Source organism: Pavona decussata, unplaced genomic scaffold (assembly GCF_977016875.1).
Source record: "Pavona decussata unplaced genomic scaffold, jaPavDecu1.1 SCAFFOLD_56, whole genome shotgun sequence".
NCBI lineage: Eukaryota > Metazoa > Cnidaria > Anthozoa > Scleractinia > Agariciidae > Pavona > Pavona decussata.
In genome coordinates this window covers 944,877-965,563 of record NW_028145478.1, presented here as the reverse complement: position 1 = coordinate 965,563, position 20,687 = coordinate 944,877, and the positions used below count along the sequence as shown (strand labels likewise).

Here is a 20,687-nt window from a genome sequence, read left to right as displayed (position 1 = left end):
TGAGTTATTTTTTATTTTAATTTTTTTCTTCGGTTTTCTGGATTCGGCTAAGTTATCCTTCCATGAAAAGAAGCTTTAAAATCCTCTGGAATGTCGTGCATGTTTACAAAAAAACATAAATACAGCTGTACAGGTAAAAATAAAATGAAATGAATAACACCCGGTACGGGATAACACAAATATAAGAAAACAATGACTACCTATGTTGTTATTTACGTGAAAAAATTCCTTGGATTTATGTAGAAAATGGTTCAGTGTGCAAAACTCCCAACCAGGCTGATGGTCCAAACAACAGCTTGGCCAGTCACCAGCTTTTTGGTCTACTGTATTTCCATGAAATTATTCCAGGAGGTACTTCCTTTAATGTCTGCATGCCCCAGTGGCTATGTGATGGGTTTTGAACCAGTTTGGTCTGAGCAACCATTTTGGTGCAACATTGGATATTATTTTGCTTTTGGTTTGAAGTTGGGTAGAGTATACAAAAATATTTATCATTTTTTTTTGCCTTCCAAATGAAAACAAGAAAGCACATGATTTAATCATCATTCTTATCACAACTTCAAATAATCATCTGATAATCTTGAAAGAACCATAAGGATGATCTTCAAAAGAGCAAGAGCACCATACAAAGACACATCACCTACTAACCTTTCATTTTAAAATATGCAATATATATACAAGAAAAAAATAATAACAGTAAGCTTATGTAAACAAATCCTAAACTATGAAATACTGATGGATTTTTGAGCTCAACAAATTGCTAAACTAACTGGGAGGATCTTTCTTCTATTTAAAGATTACCAAGCGAAGAAGTCTCCTGATCCTACACACTCAGTCAGAGAAAACCACACTATAAACAATGTAAACAGAAGAAAATACAAAAATTGCAGAAGTCCTTGGCTAATAACCTGCTTAACCTTAAAACGCATTTCCATGCAACAGTCAGCCTCCATCGCTCCACGCAGGCTTGGTCATATTCTCATTGTTAAGAACAAAAACAGGGCTTTGTTTTTTTATTGCCAACAATCTCAAACATTACAATTCATTCTAAGTTTTACATTCTCATCTATTTTCTTTTTAATACAGTGAGAAAAAAAATTACAACCCAAATATAGACCAAAGATAAATCAGATTGTAGACAATCTAAAAAGACGTACAACAGCATCAACAAGAATGCAAATTAGGAGTTTAAAAAACTTTATGGTGGCATGATAAAATAAAACAACGCAAGCCTATAACTTAAACTACACCCAATTCTTAAATTTTAATAAATATTGCAATACTTATATATCCTGTTGACCTAGTGAGTAATGACCTAAACATTTATCCAACTGTAAATTTTAAACATAATAATGTATGAGCAAAATTTTCTTTAACAAAATGCCATAAAAAAGGTACTATGCAAGCACTTTAATATATATCAATTTATATGTATATTTACATATTTATATTTTAATGCATACATAGCTTATAATCAGTGGTGGATCCAGACCTTCAGGTAAGTGCGGGGCAGCTCTTGAACAATAAACTTGCTTCTCTTTGTGAAACGAAATATGTCTGCACCTCAACCTTTAGCCTGTGTGGCCGGCGTATTTGGGGAAGGGGAGGGGGAGTGAGGAGGGCAGAACTAAATGAGGGGGGATTTTTTCCCGCCTCTCTCGCTCCCCTACCCCTTCCCTGATCAAGCTGGCCATGCAACTCACACTGCTGCCACTCAACCCTCAGGTTGATCTAAAAATTGAGGGGTGAGGGTGTGTGGGGTCCGCCACTGATGATGGTATATAGTTTCATGCAAACATGCCTGTAACATTATTTTTTACAGCTCCTCAGAGCAAGTAATAATAAAGCGCTTCTGTATTTTATATTCAGTGGGTACATATTTATACATGCATGTACATTAAACCCAAATCTTCTTACAGAATTGGTAATTCAACCTTATCAGTTAACACCTTGACAAATAAAATGTTCCTTCTTTAAATTTTGTGGATCAAATCCCTTACAAAATATGAAATTAGGTTCCCAAACTCACTAATCACTCATTTATTATCAAAAAATTTGGTGAATTTTTGCTTTGTATTTTTCCAGAAATTATGAATGGTTTGAGAGGTTATATCAAATACTCGAAAGAGTGTTTCATCCGATCTCCAAGCATCTCAAGATTGGTTAAAACGAAAACTTAGCTGCACCTCCTTTATTCAACAACCCACATCTTAGTGTTAGACGAAACACTCTTCCTCGAGTTTGAATGCGATCTTAATTATTGTAAAATTTGCTGAAATGTTGCTTTGATTTTCTCCAAGAATTATGAATGGTGTAAGAAGCTATATCAAACACTCTGAAGAGAGTTCTATCCGATTTTGAAACACCTTGAAGTTGGTAAAAAAAAAAAAATTAATCTCCTTTTTTCAATGGTGTTTGTGAATCAGATGAAATACTCTATTGAGTGTTTGATATATTACTGATAACAAGAATTGCATACATGTACTACAATGTCTTAATTTTATTAAAACTTATAAAATATTTAGTTTTTAGAGATAACTTTATGTCCTCGAAAACTGAGAATATATCTATTTCTCCAATGCTAAACTTTTTCTTGGCAACAAAAAAAAGTTCTATATAATTATTTTATAAATACATAAAGTTCTTTATAATTATTTCATAAATACATTTAAATGTTATGGAAACAACATGGTTTCCTATTAAACAATGCAATGCACATCCCAGGACACTGACTTGTCCTAGAGACAACTATCCTGACACTTAACTAAGCTATGGTCAGATGATTAGTCCAATCAACTAAGGAAGGTTGGGGGGAGGTTATTTTCCAACCCCTCACAAATTTCATTTTAAGTTTCCGCTCCTTTCTTCACATCTTGCCACCCCTGTTCCCCTCCTCACTCTCAATCCCTAATTCAATGTCTGACATTAACAGATCTACTTCCTTCTGGAGACACACTGCTATAATACTGTTTGAAGAACTCCATGTTTCAGTGGCACCCCAAATTTGACAGACTCAATTTTATGTGAATACAGGTGTACAGACTTTTTCTGCCTATCTATGGCTAAGTATTTTTGTACATCACTAACTTTCTTGCAGCAACTTTAATTCGGTAATATTTATTTAACATTTTTATATGATTTGATCATCCTTATTAGTCCCACAGAAGCCCATCAAAAGTGATCAACATGAACAATGTGGGTTTGAAAAAAGCTGTAGCATCCCTCATAAAACATTCATTTCAGTATGGCTCATGGTCTAGATGCAGGTATCAGTCATGTCATTCACATTTTCCACGCCATTTTCATCTGTCTGTGGATGAAGCTTGTCTTTCTCACCCTCTGATTGTTTAAGAGTTTCCCTGCGGCTGTAAAAACATAAAACAAGGTTAACAGCGCAAGTATGTTAGTTGTGTATATCATCCTTAAAGAGGGATTGGTGGAAAAGGGCAACATAAGTAGTGCTGATTTGGCCTTACAATATAATTTTCTCTAGATCAGCTCTGATTTGGCATTCAGACTGGTTATCATTTTGAAGTAATATATATCAAACACGACAAAGAGTATTTCATCTGATTTTTTAAAATGCTGAGATGTGGGTTAAAAAAATGAGGTGCCGCTGCGTTTTTTTAAAATCAACTTTGAGGTGCTTGGAAATCAGACGAAACAGTTTCTTGAGTGTTTGATTATACAGTCAACTCTTGCCCTGCGGACATCTTGCTATTGCAGACACCCCAATGATACAGACAACAGCTAAATTCCAGGCAAAAGTAAAGTACAGACATTTGACTGAAATAAATTCCCACTATAATGGACTCTTGCTATTAAGGATACTAACTTGTGGTCCTGAGAGTGTCCGCAATAAAGGGAGGTCCATATTGGGAAAATGTTGGTTGAGTTCTTTTTTTGTAAGCTTGTAGACCAAGCTGAAGGCAAGACATGTCCATAAACTTACAAAAAACAATATGGATAGAACAAGCTCGTAGCTTTTCTGCTTGTTGCTTTCTAGTCTGCATGAAACTTCGTTATGTAGCAAGTGCAACAAATAGTGCAAGAAAGACTTTTCAATTCTGACATGATGGCTTAAACAGTTCCTACATAATAAGCTTAATTTAAAACATTTTTGCTTTGTTGTTGTCAAAACTGAAGCACTTTGCTCCTTTCAAACGACTTTGTAACACAAGCAGTCCATCTTAGTGGTCCATATAGGAAAATTTGAACCGCTCAGGAAGCCAACCAGAATGCTCCTTTTCAGTGCAGACCAGTTCAGCTATACAATAACACAGGCTTCTGAACTCCATTGACACATCCTCACAAATCTTAAATCCTGACGATTTAGAAATGCCGCTAATTGCTTTTCTGATATTTTGAAAATGGTAAAGAACCTACATGTAGCAGTTCATGAGAGATGCATGATTAGTGAAGTTTTTGTAACTTGCTGCAGGTTAATCCTGTTACAAGTGTAACTCAAAGAAAGGTCATCCTCAATGGCAAGAAGGGTGAAAACATGGTTGCAATCAAACATCATGAATCAAAAAAGGTTTTATTAACCATGTGGTAATACCGGCAAGAACTGATCAGATTCCACTTGTCGATGTGGCAAATAAGTTTGCCTAATGAAAGGAAAACTGCATGAACAACTGTGGATCATACATAATTTTACTGATCTGTGTTAATGCCATTTCCATTGTGTTTTCTAGTAGTTCAATTTTGCTTCAATAACCTGGTTAAAAATAAGATAATGCATAGCATATTTAGATGACGTTTAGCCATTCTAAATGCATTCTGTTGAAATGCTTTCTGGGATAGCATGCTCCCAGCCCCCCTCCCTCCCAGAAGTCAAGTGCCATGAATTTACACCCCCACGCCACCCCCATGGAAAAAAATGCCCACTGTCACTACACAACAACTACACAACAAGCATGTTGATAGCTTACCACACAACAAAAAGACACAAGCTAAGAACCACAAGGCAACAAGAAAAACCTACTCCAAAGATGATGGTGAGAAGATGCCAAACATCTAAAAGGTAAACAATAAAATAAAATTTCATTATTTAATTAACAAAAAAATTAAGATTGGATGTCTTTTCTTACACATGCAGTAGCCAATCACATATTACCTGTTGAGTGAGCTTTGTAAAACTATCTATGATAAATTATTGATAAATTTGTGAGCCCTTGACAAGAGCATATCTGCCAACTCTGCTGGATTATCAGAGGTTATCAGGGAGCCTTCCACATATAGAGCCAACCCACCGTTGTCCTGTATGGGATACAAGCACCTTTTGATCTTTTCTCTATTTTAACCCCGATTTTCCAAAAACTAAATCTGGCTGCATTTTTATGCATAATTTTTATTTTTCTTGTTACAGTCGAACCTCGATTATCCGGACTCATCCAGACCGCGGTAAATAGTCCAGATAATCGAGAGTCCGGATAATCGAAAATATGAATATTAATGAGATAGAAATGTAAACAAAAGGTTACAGCAAAGAAAACATGACTTTAAATATGAAATCGGTTTCCCAGTAGATCTTTGTTGAATAAACTAGGTGTACAGGGCTTTATCCAACTGCTCATCATCGGCCAGCTTCAGGAACTTTTGTTTTAATCATTCGCTTGTCTCGATGCTCACCCCAGTAAATTTTAGGATCTTGACTTTGTTCTTCCGTATATCAGAGATCTGCTGCTTTCTGATGCCAAATTCTTGAGCTAAATTTGTTCCTTTTTCTCCTTTATCCAAACATGAAATAATTATCTGCTTATCTTTAATCGATAGAAAGGCTCGCTTTCGCTTCGTAGACATGTTTCTGATTTGAGTTTACGATCGATCGCTCGTGTGTTTATATAAACCACACGGAAGCACCTAATCGAGCATTAAATTTCCTTGGCCACAAAATAATTGAGCAAATCAGATATCAGCTGAACGCATGATCAGAATATTTCTTTGTCTCGTCACGCTTGCGAATTTTGAAAAGTGCACAGGATAATACGCTGTTTCAACAGTCTTTTGAAAGGATTATTGGGCTTTTTGCGACTTTTAGTTCAAAACATCTCAACTAATTAATATTCATGAAAAAATTGGGACCAGAGAAAAAAGTCCGGATAATCGAATAGTCTGGATAATCGAGGTCCAGATAATGGAGGTTCGACTGTATTTGTGTGGGGTGAAGTTTTTTCGTATTTTGTTACCTAAAATACCAATACAATCGTTTCTACCCTTGACTTAATCCTTTAACTCTCTGGATGGATCACAATGGCTGAAGAATGAGACAACAATGGCTAAGTACATGTATATCTCAAAAATCTGGTCATCTTCATCACTCTGGAGTCATTCTGTACACTCATCAGTAATTCGATCAGAACCCAATTCCAACTCCTCTTGACTACATCACTACAAAACAAGAAACCAGTTTGTTTCTGCATCTTGCAGATTCCAGCCCCCCCCCTCCCCCACCCCTCACCTTAAATAAGCACCTCCTACCCTATCTATCCAAAATTTGAAATTAGAACTTAGCTGCTTATTCCAGGATACTTTTGGAGTAACACAGGATTATACAGTCAACTCTTTCAATGATGACAATCAGTGAGGGGTCTTGGGCCTGATTATATTTTGAACTACCATTGTCATTTACACCACCCCTTTCACTTACGAGCCCATTCCTGTTTGGCCCCAACACTTACTGTCTGAGAGTGATGTCCTCAAGGCCTGTGTTGCCAGATCTGGTTTGAGCGTGGTTGAATTATTCTCTGTCGGGGGACCTGTTTTCAGTACATTACATGCAGGATCTACAAACAAAAATAAACAAGACTTAATAACAAAAATCACACAAATTCTTAATTGCCATCCATCACAAAATCTCAAAGTTACCATTCACCAGCTATAACACACACCTGTAGCATTGTAACAAACGTAGACAATGATCTTCATTGAAATGCCACTTCCTGAATCATTACAGTGTCCCCCTGATCTATTGTCTAGGGAATTGCTAGAACCATTACTTGTTGCTGAAATTTGAATCAAATTAAAAGAAAAAATAAGTAAAATAATTTTAAACAGATGAGAAATTGGAGGTAAGTAAATAAATTAATCAAAAAATAAACACTATCAGTATGTGTGGTATCCCTACAACCTAATATATACACAATGCAGCAGGTGCACATTTTTCTGAAGCCGAAATTAATGGTTAAAAAGTTTATTTTCTTATTTTTTTAACTCTTATTCAAAAATTTTATATATTATTATATATGCAGGTAAAATACAGACACTTTTTTGACAAAATAACCCTTTCAGAAATTATCAAATGTTAACCCTTTAATCCCTAAGAGTGCCAAATGGCACATAATGCCATAACTCTTTCAATACTTGACAGATTTCTATGAATTTTTGACACCAAGATAGTGTTGTGAAGATCTACTCATTAAAAGGATAAAACCATAACCCCCTCCCATATATGATATGGTTGACCACCCCCATAACTTTTCAACTTTTTCCCCCTAGAAGTTGTGGGTCTTAAGACATCTCTCACATTAATGAACTTGCTGAGAACTGCAAAATAAGCTATATATAATAGTTCAGGGGTATACCTAACATACACAAGGATTGGGACGTTTTTGAACTTTAAAATTTTTACGTTTTAAGGCCATTTATCTCAAAGCTATAACTTTTCTCATTCATGATTATATCAGTTATGAAATACACTCATTAGTAGCTTTAAAATGGTATATCATACATGGACATTGAGTTTGTAGTCTTGGATCTGGAGAAAATGTCGTTTTACCTTAGGGGTTAAAGGGTTAATGTAGTCTTCTTGGAACTACATGCAAGACTAAAATAAAAGTGACTCTTCTACCTTGAAATCAAAATAATTTGTTCCATTATTTGAAATAAGCTCTAGTTTGGCACAGAGACTGATTATCATGTAAGAAATTTGGTTCTGTTGTTAGTGTTTGAGCAAAAGGATAACAAATAAACAAGGAATTACCTTGAGTTCTTACTTTTCTTTAAAGCACAAGCCACCAGCATAAAAGAGAAACTGGTGCTTGACTGATATTTCTTTTGTTGCTCCATTAATGCTGTGCTTGAGTTGATTCAGTTTATAGCTAAAAAAATTGGCTATTTCTTGGCCTTAAAGTATTTAATGGCTCAAAAACTGTAATATGATATGATGAAGAACTAGGGTTCTTGTAAACATGAGAACAGTCTGTGTGCCAAAAAGAAATTGTTCACAGCAATTTCGATTTCAAGGCTAATAATGTACATGCAAAATTTTCAGCATGCTCATTGGCTGAGAGCACGTCAATTAATCCCAAACAGTGCAGAAAGTTGAAATTGAGTGTAGCAAGTTGAAATTAAATTGATTAACAGGAAAGTTGCGAAAGCGAAACAACACAAAATGGCGGACAGGTTACGAGAAAGTAACAACCTTTTAATTCATAATTTGAAGGAGAATGCTACGAACAAAAACACCGAACAAAGCACAAATAATTGGCTTAAAGTCTGGAAGTCTTGAGCTTCTCAAAAGGGCTATGACGAAAGTATTAAAAAGTACGAACCGGAGGCCCTGAACAAAATTCTGGAGGAGTTTTACGCAACAGTTCATAAGAAAGATGGGGAAGATTATGAGCCTGATAACCTTCGTGTAATGGTGACTGCTATTGACCAATACCTAACAGAGAAAGAGTACAAACACTCAATTATTGGCGAAAGAGAGTTTAAAAGCTTGAAGCAAGTTCTGGAGGGAAAAGCCCGCCTACTGCGGCAACAAGGCAAAGGCAAGCGGCCGAACAAGGTGAGAAGTCTGACAACAACCGAGGAAAATGAGCTGTGGGAAAAAAAAAAAGAAAGGGAAAGGGAAGTCCGCAAGTCCTTGTCCAAACAGTTTGGTGGCTTCTGACCCAATATTTTGGTCTTCGAGGTCGACAGGAACACCACAGCATGACGGTTGAAGATTTCTCCTTTGGATTGGATGAAAACAACACGGAGTACGTTGAATTCATCGAGAACCCCACAAAAACACGCCAGTCTGGACTGTCCGCAAAGCCCAGAAGCTTCCTTCCAAAAATGTTTGCAACTGGAGATGACAGACGTCCCGTTGCAATCTTCAAAGAGTTTCTGTGGCGTCATCCTCACGAAATACGGACAACCGGTCCACTTAATCTGTCTTGTGTGCCAAATCCGTCCTCGCAAGTTTGGTATAAGCGGCAGCCGATGGAAGTGAACAAAATCAACGACATGATGAAGTCTGTCATCAAAGGAATGACCTTAGAAGATTCATTGAAGACCTTTACAAACCACAGCACCAGGAAAACAGTTGTAAAGAAGGTAAAGAAGTTGAAGACAGCAGGCCTGGAGCGAGGTTGCGATAACGGACCACAGAAACGAGAAGTCACTGGATGACTATGACGAAGGAGATGAAAGAGAACAGCAACAGCTTTCCCACACCATCAGCCACGCTAAAAACATCAACATCCAGTTAGCTCAAGGAAACAGCTTTAAGGACGGTGTCTACTAATACCGAAGTATTTTTGTGCGGTTTATGACTATGCGGGAAAAGAAGGTCTTAGCAAGGGCTATTGGAATCCAAAAAGAAAATTGGGGTTAACCAGGCATTTTTCAGAGATAACTAGGCAATAATATCTCTAAAAAGCACCAAAATATAAAGCAATGTATGGGATTTTTTCCTAACTTAAGGCTTAATTATCTCTGAAAAATGCATGGTTACCCCCAATTTTCTTTTGAGATACCAAAAGCATTTGGTAAGTTCTGCTTTCTCCGTATAGTTTTAAACCGCGCAAAAATATTCCTGTATTAGTAGGCACCACCCATAGGAAACCCGAGTATCTCGAGATGCGCAGAACGTATGCGCAGTAACAATAGTAGGCACCGTCCTTAATAGTAACACCAGCAGCTCCAGCAATATTTTCAACCCGTTCTTGCCAGACCCTCAGTCGGCTCAACGTGGAAACAACTTCAACCAAGCAGTTTTTGCAACGTTTCATATGCCAAGTTATATCTCTGGCTAGAATCAGGATCAGCATCAGTTTCATGAACATAAACCATTTCCACTAATGTCAAGTCACTTTCAACATGGGAAACACAGCAGCTCCCGCAAAGCCACAGTCAGCCACATCCCCTGGCGAGGACAGTATTTCTCACTAATTCATAAGTTCGAAAAGCTTCAAGTTTAGAAAATGTTGATCTATTTCACCTCAATTAAATTCGACAACAAACAATAACAAGTTGACTTCTTTAAATAAACAAGTTTTGACTTCTTTTCACACCTCTTTTCTCCTTGAGGTCCATAAAATGTAAACACTTTAGAATGATAAATGCTTCGAGAACTTGATCTTTGTCGATTGAGAGGATATTTTTGGTCTGTAAGTTTCCACAAGTGCTAGCATGTCAATCAAGGTTGTCATTTTTTAACCAATAACGTTAATGTAGGCGGGAGCAGTGAGCCGTGACACGAAATAAACATGATAAGAGGAAAACAGAGTCAAATTTTTGCATATATATTATTAAAAAGTAATCACATGATTTCGAGTGCAATTTGGGATAAATCAGCACTTGTAAATTTTTCAAAGACTACAAAAAGATTTACTCATGCTGATTTATCCCAAATTGAACTCGAAATCATGTGATTACCTATACAAAAAAGTCACTAACAAAAGTATTGCTTAAAAGCATTCCATTCTTGCATAACATTGCCAGTACAAATGGATGATGAAAACCCTGAAGATTACTGGGAAAAATAGACATGCTTAACAATACTATAATGTTTGCTTATGTGCACTGAACTGGATTGTGCAGCTTTGCTATAACTACATGTATGTTAACTTTATTGTGTACAGCTATGCATTGTGCATGTTACATTTTGATGATGGAAACAACTGCTGGCCCAGTCTAGCTTCTCCCTCTTCTATCATAAGCATGATGTTAAGGCTGCTCAACATGTACCATTACTGTGCTCATTCACAAACATATTAATTTTGCTATTCTTCAAGTCTTCATACCCCCAGAGGAAAAGAACTTAATAAACATTTTTGTGGGCGCATACATGTGTACTGTCAAATCTTATTCATTTTCTATCTAAAATTTCTTTTAGAAATTGTTTAGCACTACACGACTTCACCGATGGAACACTTGCCAAATAAGTCACCTGAACATGACAAATTGAATTTCCTTTATCCAAGTATATTTGTGACACTGACTGAAAAAATACAATTAGTTGCAGGTTTCTTTTTTCTATTTTGTTCACCACAGTATTTTAAAACCAAAGTGGGTGCAGCTTGAAGCGCATCCATGAAAACAGCAAACTGCTTTGAGCAAGAATCATTCAACTTACCAATGAAATAATGCTCAGTGCCAGGCTGAAGTGACAAAGCATTTGTGGGATTGAAAGAAACAAATGCAAGCCAGTCATATTTAAGTACTGAAGGAGTGTCACAATCCAGCCATTTCTGGTTGATTCCTTTCCCTTTGAGGCTTCCAACTTCACAAGCTTGAAAACTTTCCTTGTCCACGTACCATATGTTCTCATAAAGTTTGACATTTTTAGGGACTGGGTGTTGGACATCATTCAGGTAAGTTGATGGGTTGGGGCAGACAAATGCTACCCTATCGTTTGGAAGCACAGGCAATCGATAATAAGCTTTACTATCTTGGATTTGCTTCTTTGTAAATTGGAACCTTGAAAGAATAACAGATTAAATAAGGACCATGATTTAACATTCAAGACATTATCACTTGTTCTCAGTTCATCCATTGCTGAAAACCATCAAATGCATAAACACTGTTAAATCCTGTGCTTCTCTCAACTGTAGAACTTTACTCTAAAATGTTGGTTCTCACCCTGAGAAACATGTTTGGAGCAAGTTAACAAAAAAGGAAAAAAACCAACAAGCTCAGTCCAGGCATGTTATTGTCCACTTGTCAATGAAAATCAACAATAAATTATTTTATTAAACAATATTTGAAAGGGGCATGAGATATCATATGAACCGAATCACGTTCAATACAGTTCTAAAATAACGCTGTTCTCCTTGCCAGAGATGACTTAAGTACATTTGACGAAGAAATATTCGAGTCATTGTTTATCGAGTTAAGGTTCAAAGGGAAGAAAAGCAAAATTGTTGGAGTTATCTATCGACCTCCCAATAACACATTTAACAAATTTGAAGAAAACCTAACCAAAACTCTGGAATGCCTTAATAACGAAGGAAAGGAAACTTACTTAATGGGTGACTATAACCTTGATATATTAAAATTTAATGATGATGTTTTTATAAACGACTTTATAAACCTAATGTATGCATAGTCATTTTTTCCTTCAATAACAAAACCCACAAGAATTACTGACAAATCAGCTACCTTAATAGATAACATATTTATAAATAGTCCAAATAAAACAGTAAAAGAGGCATCTTGATATCCGATCTATCAGACCATCTTCTTATATTCTATATAACAATGGATAAACTAGATACAAAACATGACCCGATAGAACAAAATATACGAATCATTAATAAAAAAACTTTGAAAAAATTAAAAGATGAATTAGCTAAAACTAACTGGGAGAAAATAACAAACCTAGAAAATCCTCAAGAAGCATACGATAATTTTATGGAACAATTTAAAGAGATATATGACACTCATCTACCCACCAAGAAAGTAACACTAAACAAAATAAACCATAAAAAGAAGCCATGGATTACGAAAGGATTCCTTATATCTAGGAAAAAGAAAAATATTCTTTATAAAAGATATCTTAAAAGTCCATCAATTTTTAATGAACAGAAATATAAAAAGTACAGAAATAAATTTAATAGCTTAAAAGTAATAATAAATAAAATGACTTGGAAAAATCACATTAACTACTTAAGTAATAAGACATCAAAATTGTCTGGTATTATAGCCAAATTAAGACACTATGTAAACAAAATTACTTTAAAAAATGTTTACTTCACAATGATATATCCTTATTTTACCTATTGTAATATTGTATGGGGTAGTAATTATGCATCCACATTAAAATGTCTTCACAAGGTACAGAAAAAAATTATTCGTCTCATGACTTTCTCAAGATACCAAGACTCAACTACTGCATTGTTCAAACAACTAAAAATACTAGACATATTCCAGCTTAATACTTTTCTAACTAGTCTTTTTATGTACTCACAAAGAGCAGACATGTTACCAAATACTTTTAAAAGCTATTTTGTACAAAACAAACAATTTCATCAGTATAATACAAGATCTTCAGCAAAGTTACATATGCGGTATACTAGAACAAATTATGGAAAATTCTCTCTGAAAGCTAGAGGTGCTAAATTGTGGAATAATCTCCCTGATGAGGTGAAAGATGCTAAATCCTACTTTTCATTTAAGCGGAAAGTGAAGCAGATCTATTGCTCAGACATCAGTACATAAAGTTTAAATTACCGACATCGCCATCAGAATCTTTTACTACTATAATCCTAATATTAATCTTAATGTTAATTAGGTACGTATATATATTTGACAGCTATCAAATTATATAACAATAGAAAATATTAAGAAATAGGGGATCCCCTAAAGAAAAGTTTGCAAAAACTTGCTGGGATCTCCTGCCAACAATATATATGTACAATGTAGAAAACCTATTGATTGTATAAAGATTGGGGCAAATAAAAGATGAATGAATGAATGAATGAATGATGCACAAATTATTACTGTATATATGTTGAGCACTGAATATTAACAAATATAAAGGTGATGTTACATGTATGTTCCACAATATATTCCACAACTAGTCCTCAGATGACATTGTTGCCTTGGGTACCTTAAAGTTTTTTCTCATGTGCCGCAACGATTTGGGATTGGCCGGAGGGGAAGCCACAAGAAAAACCCTCTGGTGCAGAGCACTATGATTAATACCATTCTTTAATGAACTTTTAACATTTTTGCTACATCCAATAATAAATTATTAGAAACCAATCACAATGTATGTCTCACAGGGTGATCACATCATTTGGCACATCAAGACAAGGCAGAATTGCGGTTTCCTTTACAACAAAGTTTCAAGTTTTGTTAAGTAAAAGAGCGGTAAGTAGGGACAATCACAAATTACGTGCAACATCTGAATTAAGTTGTTATTCCAACTCACTTAACAGCAGTGGAGAACTAATATAAAACAGTGCCATCAGCATAGAGAGAGACATAAACATGGTAAAGAATATTGGGCAGATCATTTATGTTTAGTAATGAAGAGGAGCAGGCCTAGTAGAATGCTGCCCTGTGGAACTCCCAAATTACATAGGAGAGTGTTGGACATAACTGGTCCACAACATGTCCACAGATACTGATTTGACAGATGTGACTTGAACCAAACAACACCCTGGCCGAAAGCTTATTGAGTAGCATTGTGTGGCATGGTTAACATGAAATCAAATGCTTTTGTCAAGTTCAAGAAAACAGCTCCACAGAGTAATACCTTGATCCATATTGCATATATTTAGTATTTCAACAGCAAAACTTGAAAGCATTGAGGTATACCTATACAGTCAAGCATCTTGTTTGGAAACCGAACATCAACTGTATATTAGTAAGAACATTGATTTTGTTCAAGTGTCCATGGAGTTGAATGTGAATGTTTAGTCTGAGAAAGTGTCCTGATAAATCACATTTTAATTAAAAATCTGCACTGTGGGTAGTACGATGCCTAGGATGAGGTAGGGATTTTCAGTGTATGCTCTAGAATAGGGCTGCAAAATAAAGGTTAACATGGTCTAGTATAGGTTAAGTTTCTCAGAGTCCCAGCGGCACACTGCCAGCTAAAAATTATGGGAGTAACCCAACCCCCCCCCCCCCCCCCTGCCACGGCCTAGGCTGGCATGACAAAGTGCATGCCAGAGTTATCTTACATGCCAAGGTATGGAAAATACCTATCCTCGAGTTATCTTACACACCGAAGATAAGTACCCATGAAAATATAAACAGGGCGTCTTTAAAACAATACTTTGTACCTTCCCAAGAGTACTCCACCTGGGAGTAGCATATTTAAGACTTAATTATAGCTATAGTGGGTTATGGCCATTGATTTCATTCTAGAATCATGCATTCCAGTTCTTTTCTTCTCTTGCCTCGACTCTTCAGATGGATGAAATCCTATCACATGAAAGTAAAACTTTCCAATGGCCCCTAGCTTCTTCCTAGTACTTAAAGTTTGGAGTCTGCGGATGAAATCTATGCCGAAATGAGCTGCTGATTCGAAGTGAACGGTTTATAGTATTAGCTTAATTATAAATTGAAGACAGTAACTTACTTAGGGTTTTGCGGTGTCCATTGAATTGACTGGTAATATTTACTCCATCCAGGCTGAAAAACGACAAGAAACCAAAACATAGAAAGCAAATGTCCACCCACTGTCCATGCAAAGTACGCTTTCATGTTGAGCTCGATTAGAAGACTGAACCACAGGAAAATCTACGTTCTTCTCCGACAGCGACAATGCAAAAGATATTTCACGTTACCTTTAAAACATATTGAACAATTCATCTGTGACAATTAATCGAAGCTAATATCAGTATGTCTTTTAAAGTGACTGTAAAACCACGAAAACACGCTGGCAAATATCGGATACACGCAGCACGTTCACTTGAAACGGGAATTACTTCATTTAAAGTACATGAAATATCTCCACCAGGCGGTCGCTACTTTTCTCGGATAGAATAGGCCTTATCACGGTTTTCGACGCCATTTTAACGAGTAGGCAAACAGCCTCGAAATAACAGTGTTTGTATGGAAATCCGATGTCAAATAATTTTCATAAAACACCGCTTCTGAAAAATTCATGAATTGGAAACTTTTGGAAATAGGAAAAGGATTTTAAGAAAATAATTGGAGGGATGTAGCTGTGCCAGAAAGCGTCCGGTCGTGTTTTGAACTTTCCATACATTTGTCTGTTAGCTAACCAGCCGTGAACTGCTCTACAAATAGCTCGCGGGAAAAAAATACAGGGAAATGTATGGAAAGTTCAAAACACAACTGGACGCTGTCCGGCACAGCTACATCCCTCCAAATTTTTTCTTATAATCCTTTTCCTAGTGCCAAAAGTTTCCAATTCATGAATTTTTCAGAAGCGATGTTTTATGAAAATTATTTGACATGGGATTTCCATACAAACACTGTTATTTTGAGCCTGTTTGCCTACTCGTCAAAATGGCGTCGAAAACCGTGATATGGCCTATACTGAGTACATCACTGATTGACGTTTGAAAAAATATTGTTAAGCATATCAAGCCAGTAAGTCCCAAGAAAACGTCCGAAAAGTTCAAACTTTGCAGGTGCTTATTTGAACCAGCCATAAAGCTCAGTACGCAAACAAACGAAAAACACTTTGTTCTAGAAATTGTTACTTTTCAGTATAGGAAAGATATCTGTTTACAAACATTCTTTCAGTTATTAAGATTTGCCCACCATTAAAACTTAAGAAATCTTTGTTTAGACAACCAATAGGTCTCCGGTTGACACATTAATATCATTGAGTGCCTTCCGCAATATCTCCGGTACAATCTACTTGTATTTTACACGTATTTTGCTGTATTTAATTTTACAGGGTTTCCTTTCGGATCAAACTTATTCCTCCAGATGAAATCCTTTTTCATGAGAGCCTCTGGATTAATTAAAAAAAAGTTGACAATCACTTGGAAAACTAATATTTACTTTAGAATACACGGTCAATATTTTATGTTTCTGAAAACTAATCCCCGCAACAAATTCTTTTCATAAATTATCGAAGCGTCATTTCTATGCATAGTTTTCAGACTAACGCTAAGATAACTGCCTTGATTGACTGCAAATTTTTAGAAAACAAATGAATGACTTTATTTCCCATATTGAAATAATACAGCAAGTATATTATGTTGTTACAATCTACACTTGGGAGACTGGAATTATATACAAAAATTATTAACCAGTGCAGATAGTGTTATGCTAATTTTAAGCTAACTAATCAATTTCAAAAATAAGATCTATGTCAGTATCACTTTTGCAATATAAATTGCTTGATTTTCGTTTTAACGATTTTTAAAGACGCAGAGCATTTGACAGTTCTTTATACAGAAGTCATCAAAATAAGGTGAAGTACGTTGTTATTAAGGCTGAAACTGAATGAGGAGATAACTAGATCATTTATTTGGTGTATATTTAAAAGATTTAGTTTACTGGTTTATACAAAGTATAGATATACAGTCATTTACTAATTTAGATGCTTTATCCAGTCTAAACAATCTGTTTATTGTACGAAAAGGTAACAGTACTAGATGTAGAGGGTGCAAAAGACAGCCTTTAAGCGTGATAGTTGACATATTTTTGTAAGGATGGAATAAGATTATCGAAAGTTTAACTTAAAAAGTAGCAGCTCATGTTATTGTCATCAAGTGGTTAAAAAATCAAACAACTATTAGAAAGAAGATATTTATTTATTTATTTATTTATTTATTTATTAATTTATTTATTAACTACAGCGTAACAGCGAACATTTTTTTTGTAACAGCGAACATGCTAGTAATTGGTATCAAGAATCCTTGGTGTCGAATTCATGGAGCCTTCTTAACAATAGGTTATTGTTAAGAAACAGCACTTGAGGCGGGGGTAAATCTGAAAGCCTTTATCACGCCGCTTAAAATTGGAAATATCAGCTCGTTCACGTTTCAAGCAATCCAAAAACTCTCTGCTCATCCCGTGAATCTATGTTGTGGGGTGTTTTGTGAATTTTTGGGTGATTTTTGGGTATATTTGGGGGGAGATAGTTTTTTCTAGAAGGATTGGTAAAATTAAGAGAAATAAGAAATATTGAAGATTTAGTGAAGTTTTAAAATTAGAATTTGTAGTTAATAATTAATAGACGGAAACCAAGTTAGTCCACTAGCAATCTGGGATGCTCTTGCGTGGGTATCAACTGTCTGTTAGTGTTCCAAAAATCATTTTCTTTCTTTTATCCCTTCTTTAAACCTCTTAAAATTCCATTCAAATTCACGTTTACCCGGCCACCTTAAAGGATGCATCTTAATTTAGGGGGCTGAATCTGGCCCCTGCTTTTCAGTTTAGAGTTTAAAGGTTAAAAGAAATGAAAAGTACAGTCAAACCTGTATATAACGGTCACCCTTGGGAAATGGCCAGATGACCGTTATATGCAGGGTGACCGCTGTACACAGGTTTCCTTTAAACTCCCCCAGAAGTCAATAAATAGCATTTTTATATGCAAATAATCACTTAATTTACGTTTAATTGACAATAACGAGTAACAGCAACGCAATAATCACGATAAAAAAGGCCGATAAAATGTCCGTGGTGTACTTTTAGGGAGGTGCAGTAAACGTCTACTGGAAGCTAATGAACAACGTTTTTAAGTGGATCACTCAATTTACATTTATTGACAACAATTTTCAACAGAAAAAAAAAATACGACAAAAATGGCCATAAAATGTCCGTGGTGTACTTTAAGGAAGGTGCAGTATACTTTCAGTGAAAAACCGCGGCTGTCAACTTGATAAGTACAGTACACGGTTATAATCAGGGAACTATGACGAAAGTGAAAACAGTGTGGTACGGTTGTGTTGTTACAGTTACAGTAACTATAGCACTTTAATGTTATCTGCGGCAAGCATGTGTCGAACGTAGGCGATGACATGTATTAGTAGTTGTGTTCAGTACTAATATTTGTATTTTTGTGAGGCCCTTGCCTTGGTGGCTTGATGAATAAAGCATGTCATTATTCGTTAATCATAACCCAATTACGTGACCGTTATATACAGGTAGAAGATAATGAAATTGTGCATTCAGGAAGCCTAAAGGGTGACCGCGTCCGTTATATACAGGTGACCGCTATATGCAGGTTAACTTAACAGGACATATAAGGGACGATTTTTGGGAAGTTGTTCAGTGACCGTTATACACAGGGTGACCGCTATATACAGGGCCGTTATATACAGGTTTAACTGTACAGAGATTATATATTACACTAACACACCATAATACATTTTATGCGATTTTTCCAATGCAATGCACATGGCAAGAACCTGAAAAAATTAAGTTCGAAACCATTTTAATCCTTGCCATCTGCAGCCAAGATAATCAATATTACTTTCTGTAGAGTATTAAATGTTACATGATAACAATTGTTAGTGACGAAAAGTATTTACAGCGCAATTATTTTGGGTTAAAATAGTTAAAGGAATTTTACATCTCTATATTTGGTGTTGGGACTTATTACAAATTATATTTCGGTTTGGAAAATATCAGAGAAAAAGACCAGTTGACTCATTTCCCTCGTTACGCAGCTCTCTAGAGATAATACTAATCAATTTCTAGTGTCACCTTGTAGTTCAACTTAGTTGTTCTTAATGTGTGATTAACATATAAATTCTCTTGTCATGAATTCAGTATGAGCGGCCGTTTGTTTCCGCAGAAACCTTTCAACCACAAAGACATGTTTAAATTAGGACAATTAGTTTTCCTACAAATGATAACACCTTGTTTACCTTACTTTGATGAGTTTTTACTCAACTTGACCTTTCGTCGGTCCTTTCCAGGAAGTAACTATTGCTCTTATTTTTAATCAATTTTAGTTGCTTTTCTTGGGTTCTTTTACCGAATTCATGGTAGTTGATGTTCATTTTAAAAATGAAGATATCCAAATAACAATATCTGTACTTTAAAGGTGTTTTTGAAAGTAAATACTACGATTTTCAGGTGATTAAGAAGATAAATATTCATTGTTGTAATTCTGCTATCAACCACATGCTGAATATATAATTTGAGCTCTAGATTTTGATGACCACGTACTCACTTAATTTATGGAAAAGTTAAGCCAATCTTCTTCCATGAGGAAGGCTAACACCTTCAACGAATCGACTACTTGTACAATTTTTAAACAACAACTCTTAGTGTTTTTCAGAATATTTTTGTGAAACCTTACTTTGGTATTTTTTTGTATCGGTTACCCTGTGTTGTATTAACTGGACAACCCAAGCTTTACGGTGAATTCTCACTAAGAAAATGTCTTAGGCTCAGCTAACAGATCGAAGGCATGGATGCAAATAAGCTCCCTGTATAGCCAATCACAGAAGGATTACATAAGCTTTAATTTATGTTGAGCAGGTGGTTGACTACTCAGTGTAAAAATGGGTGATATGTCTAGTTTAGCGCAGAATTGAGTGTAAAGCAGAGTGAACTGACCTCGTGTAAGTCTTATAGAGAGTAAAGAAGAGTCACTATAAACAGTTGAAAGTTCCTCTCCTTTCCGAAATCACTGCTGAATTCGCGACCACATCAAGGATTTCAAAACTTTGTCCTAACAGTCTATCAAATATAATTGCCCATTTCCCGGGTTTTACAACCGCAAATTTATTTAAAGATCCATTGATCAGTTAATGCGCAAAATAAATTGGAAATTGTGTGTGCCCAGTACTCTGGTTCATCTGGCGATGGTTTGTTGGTCGTTTTTATACTAGAGGATGCATTATCCGTCTGGATGAACTTGGGCAAACATTGGTTGTTCGTCTGTAGTATAAAGACGGGCACAAGACGCATCATCCGTCTGGGCGAACTTAACATGACGAACGAATGTTTGCCCAAATTCGTCCAGATGGATAATGCGTCCTCTAGTACAAAAACGACCGTCACCCCATGGCATTTCAACGTCG

General features: G+C 35.8%; 1 protein-coding gene across 1 annotated transcript; it reads right to left on the bottom strand.

The window, feature by feature from the left end:
• Window positions 1–998: 998 nt before the first annotated feature.
• On the bottom strand, window positions 999–15,827 carry LOC146480061 (uncharacterized). Its single transcript, XM_085110127.1, has 6 exons — window positions 15,305–15,827; window positions 11,348–11,691; window positions 6,894–7,007; window positions 6,684–6,788; window positions 4,935–5,019; window positions 999–3,365 (listed from the first exon to the last, which is right to left on the bottom strand). The coding sequence occupies exons 1-6, from the start codon at window positions 15,427–15,429 to the stop codon at window positions 3,257–3,259; spliced, it is 882 nt and encodes a 293-aa protein (XP_084966253.1). The 5' UTR covers window positions 15,430–15,827; the 3' UTR covers window positions 999–3,256.
• Between the last annotated feature and the right edge of the window lie 4,860 nt (window positions 15,828–20,687).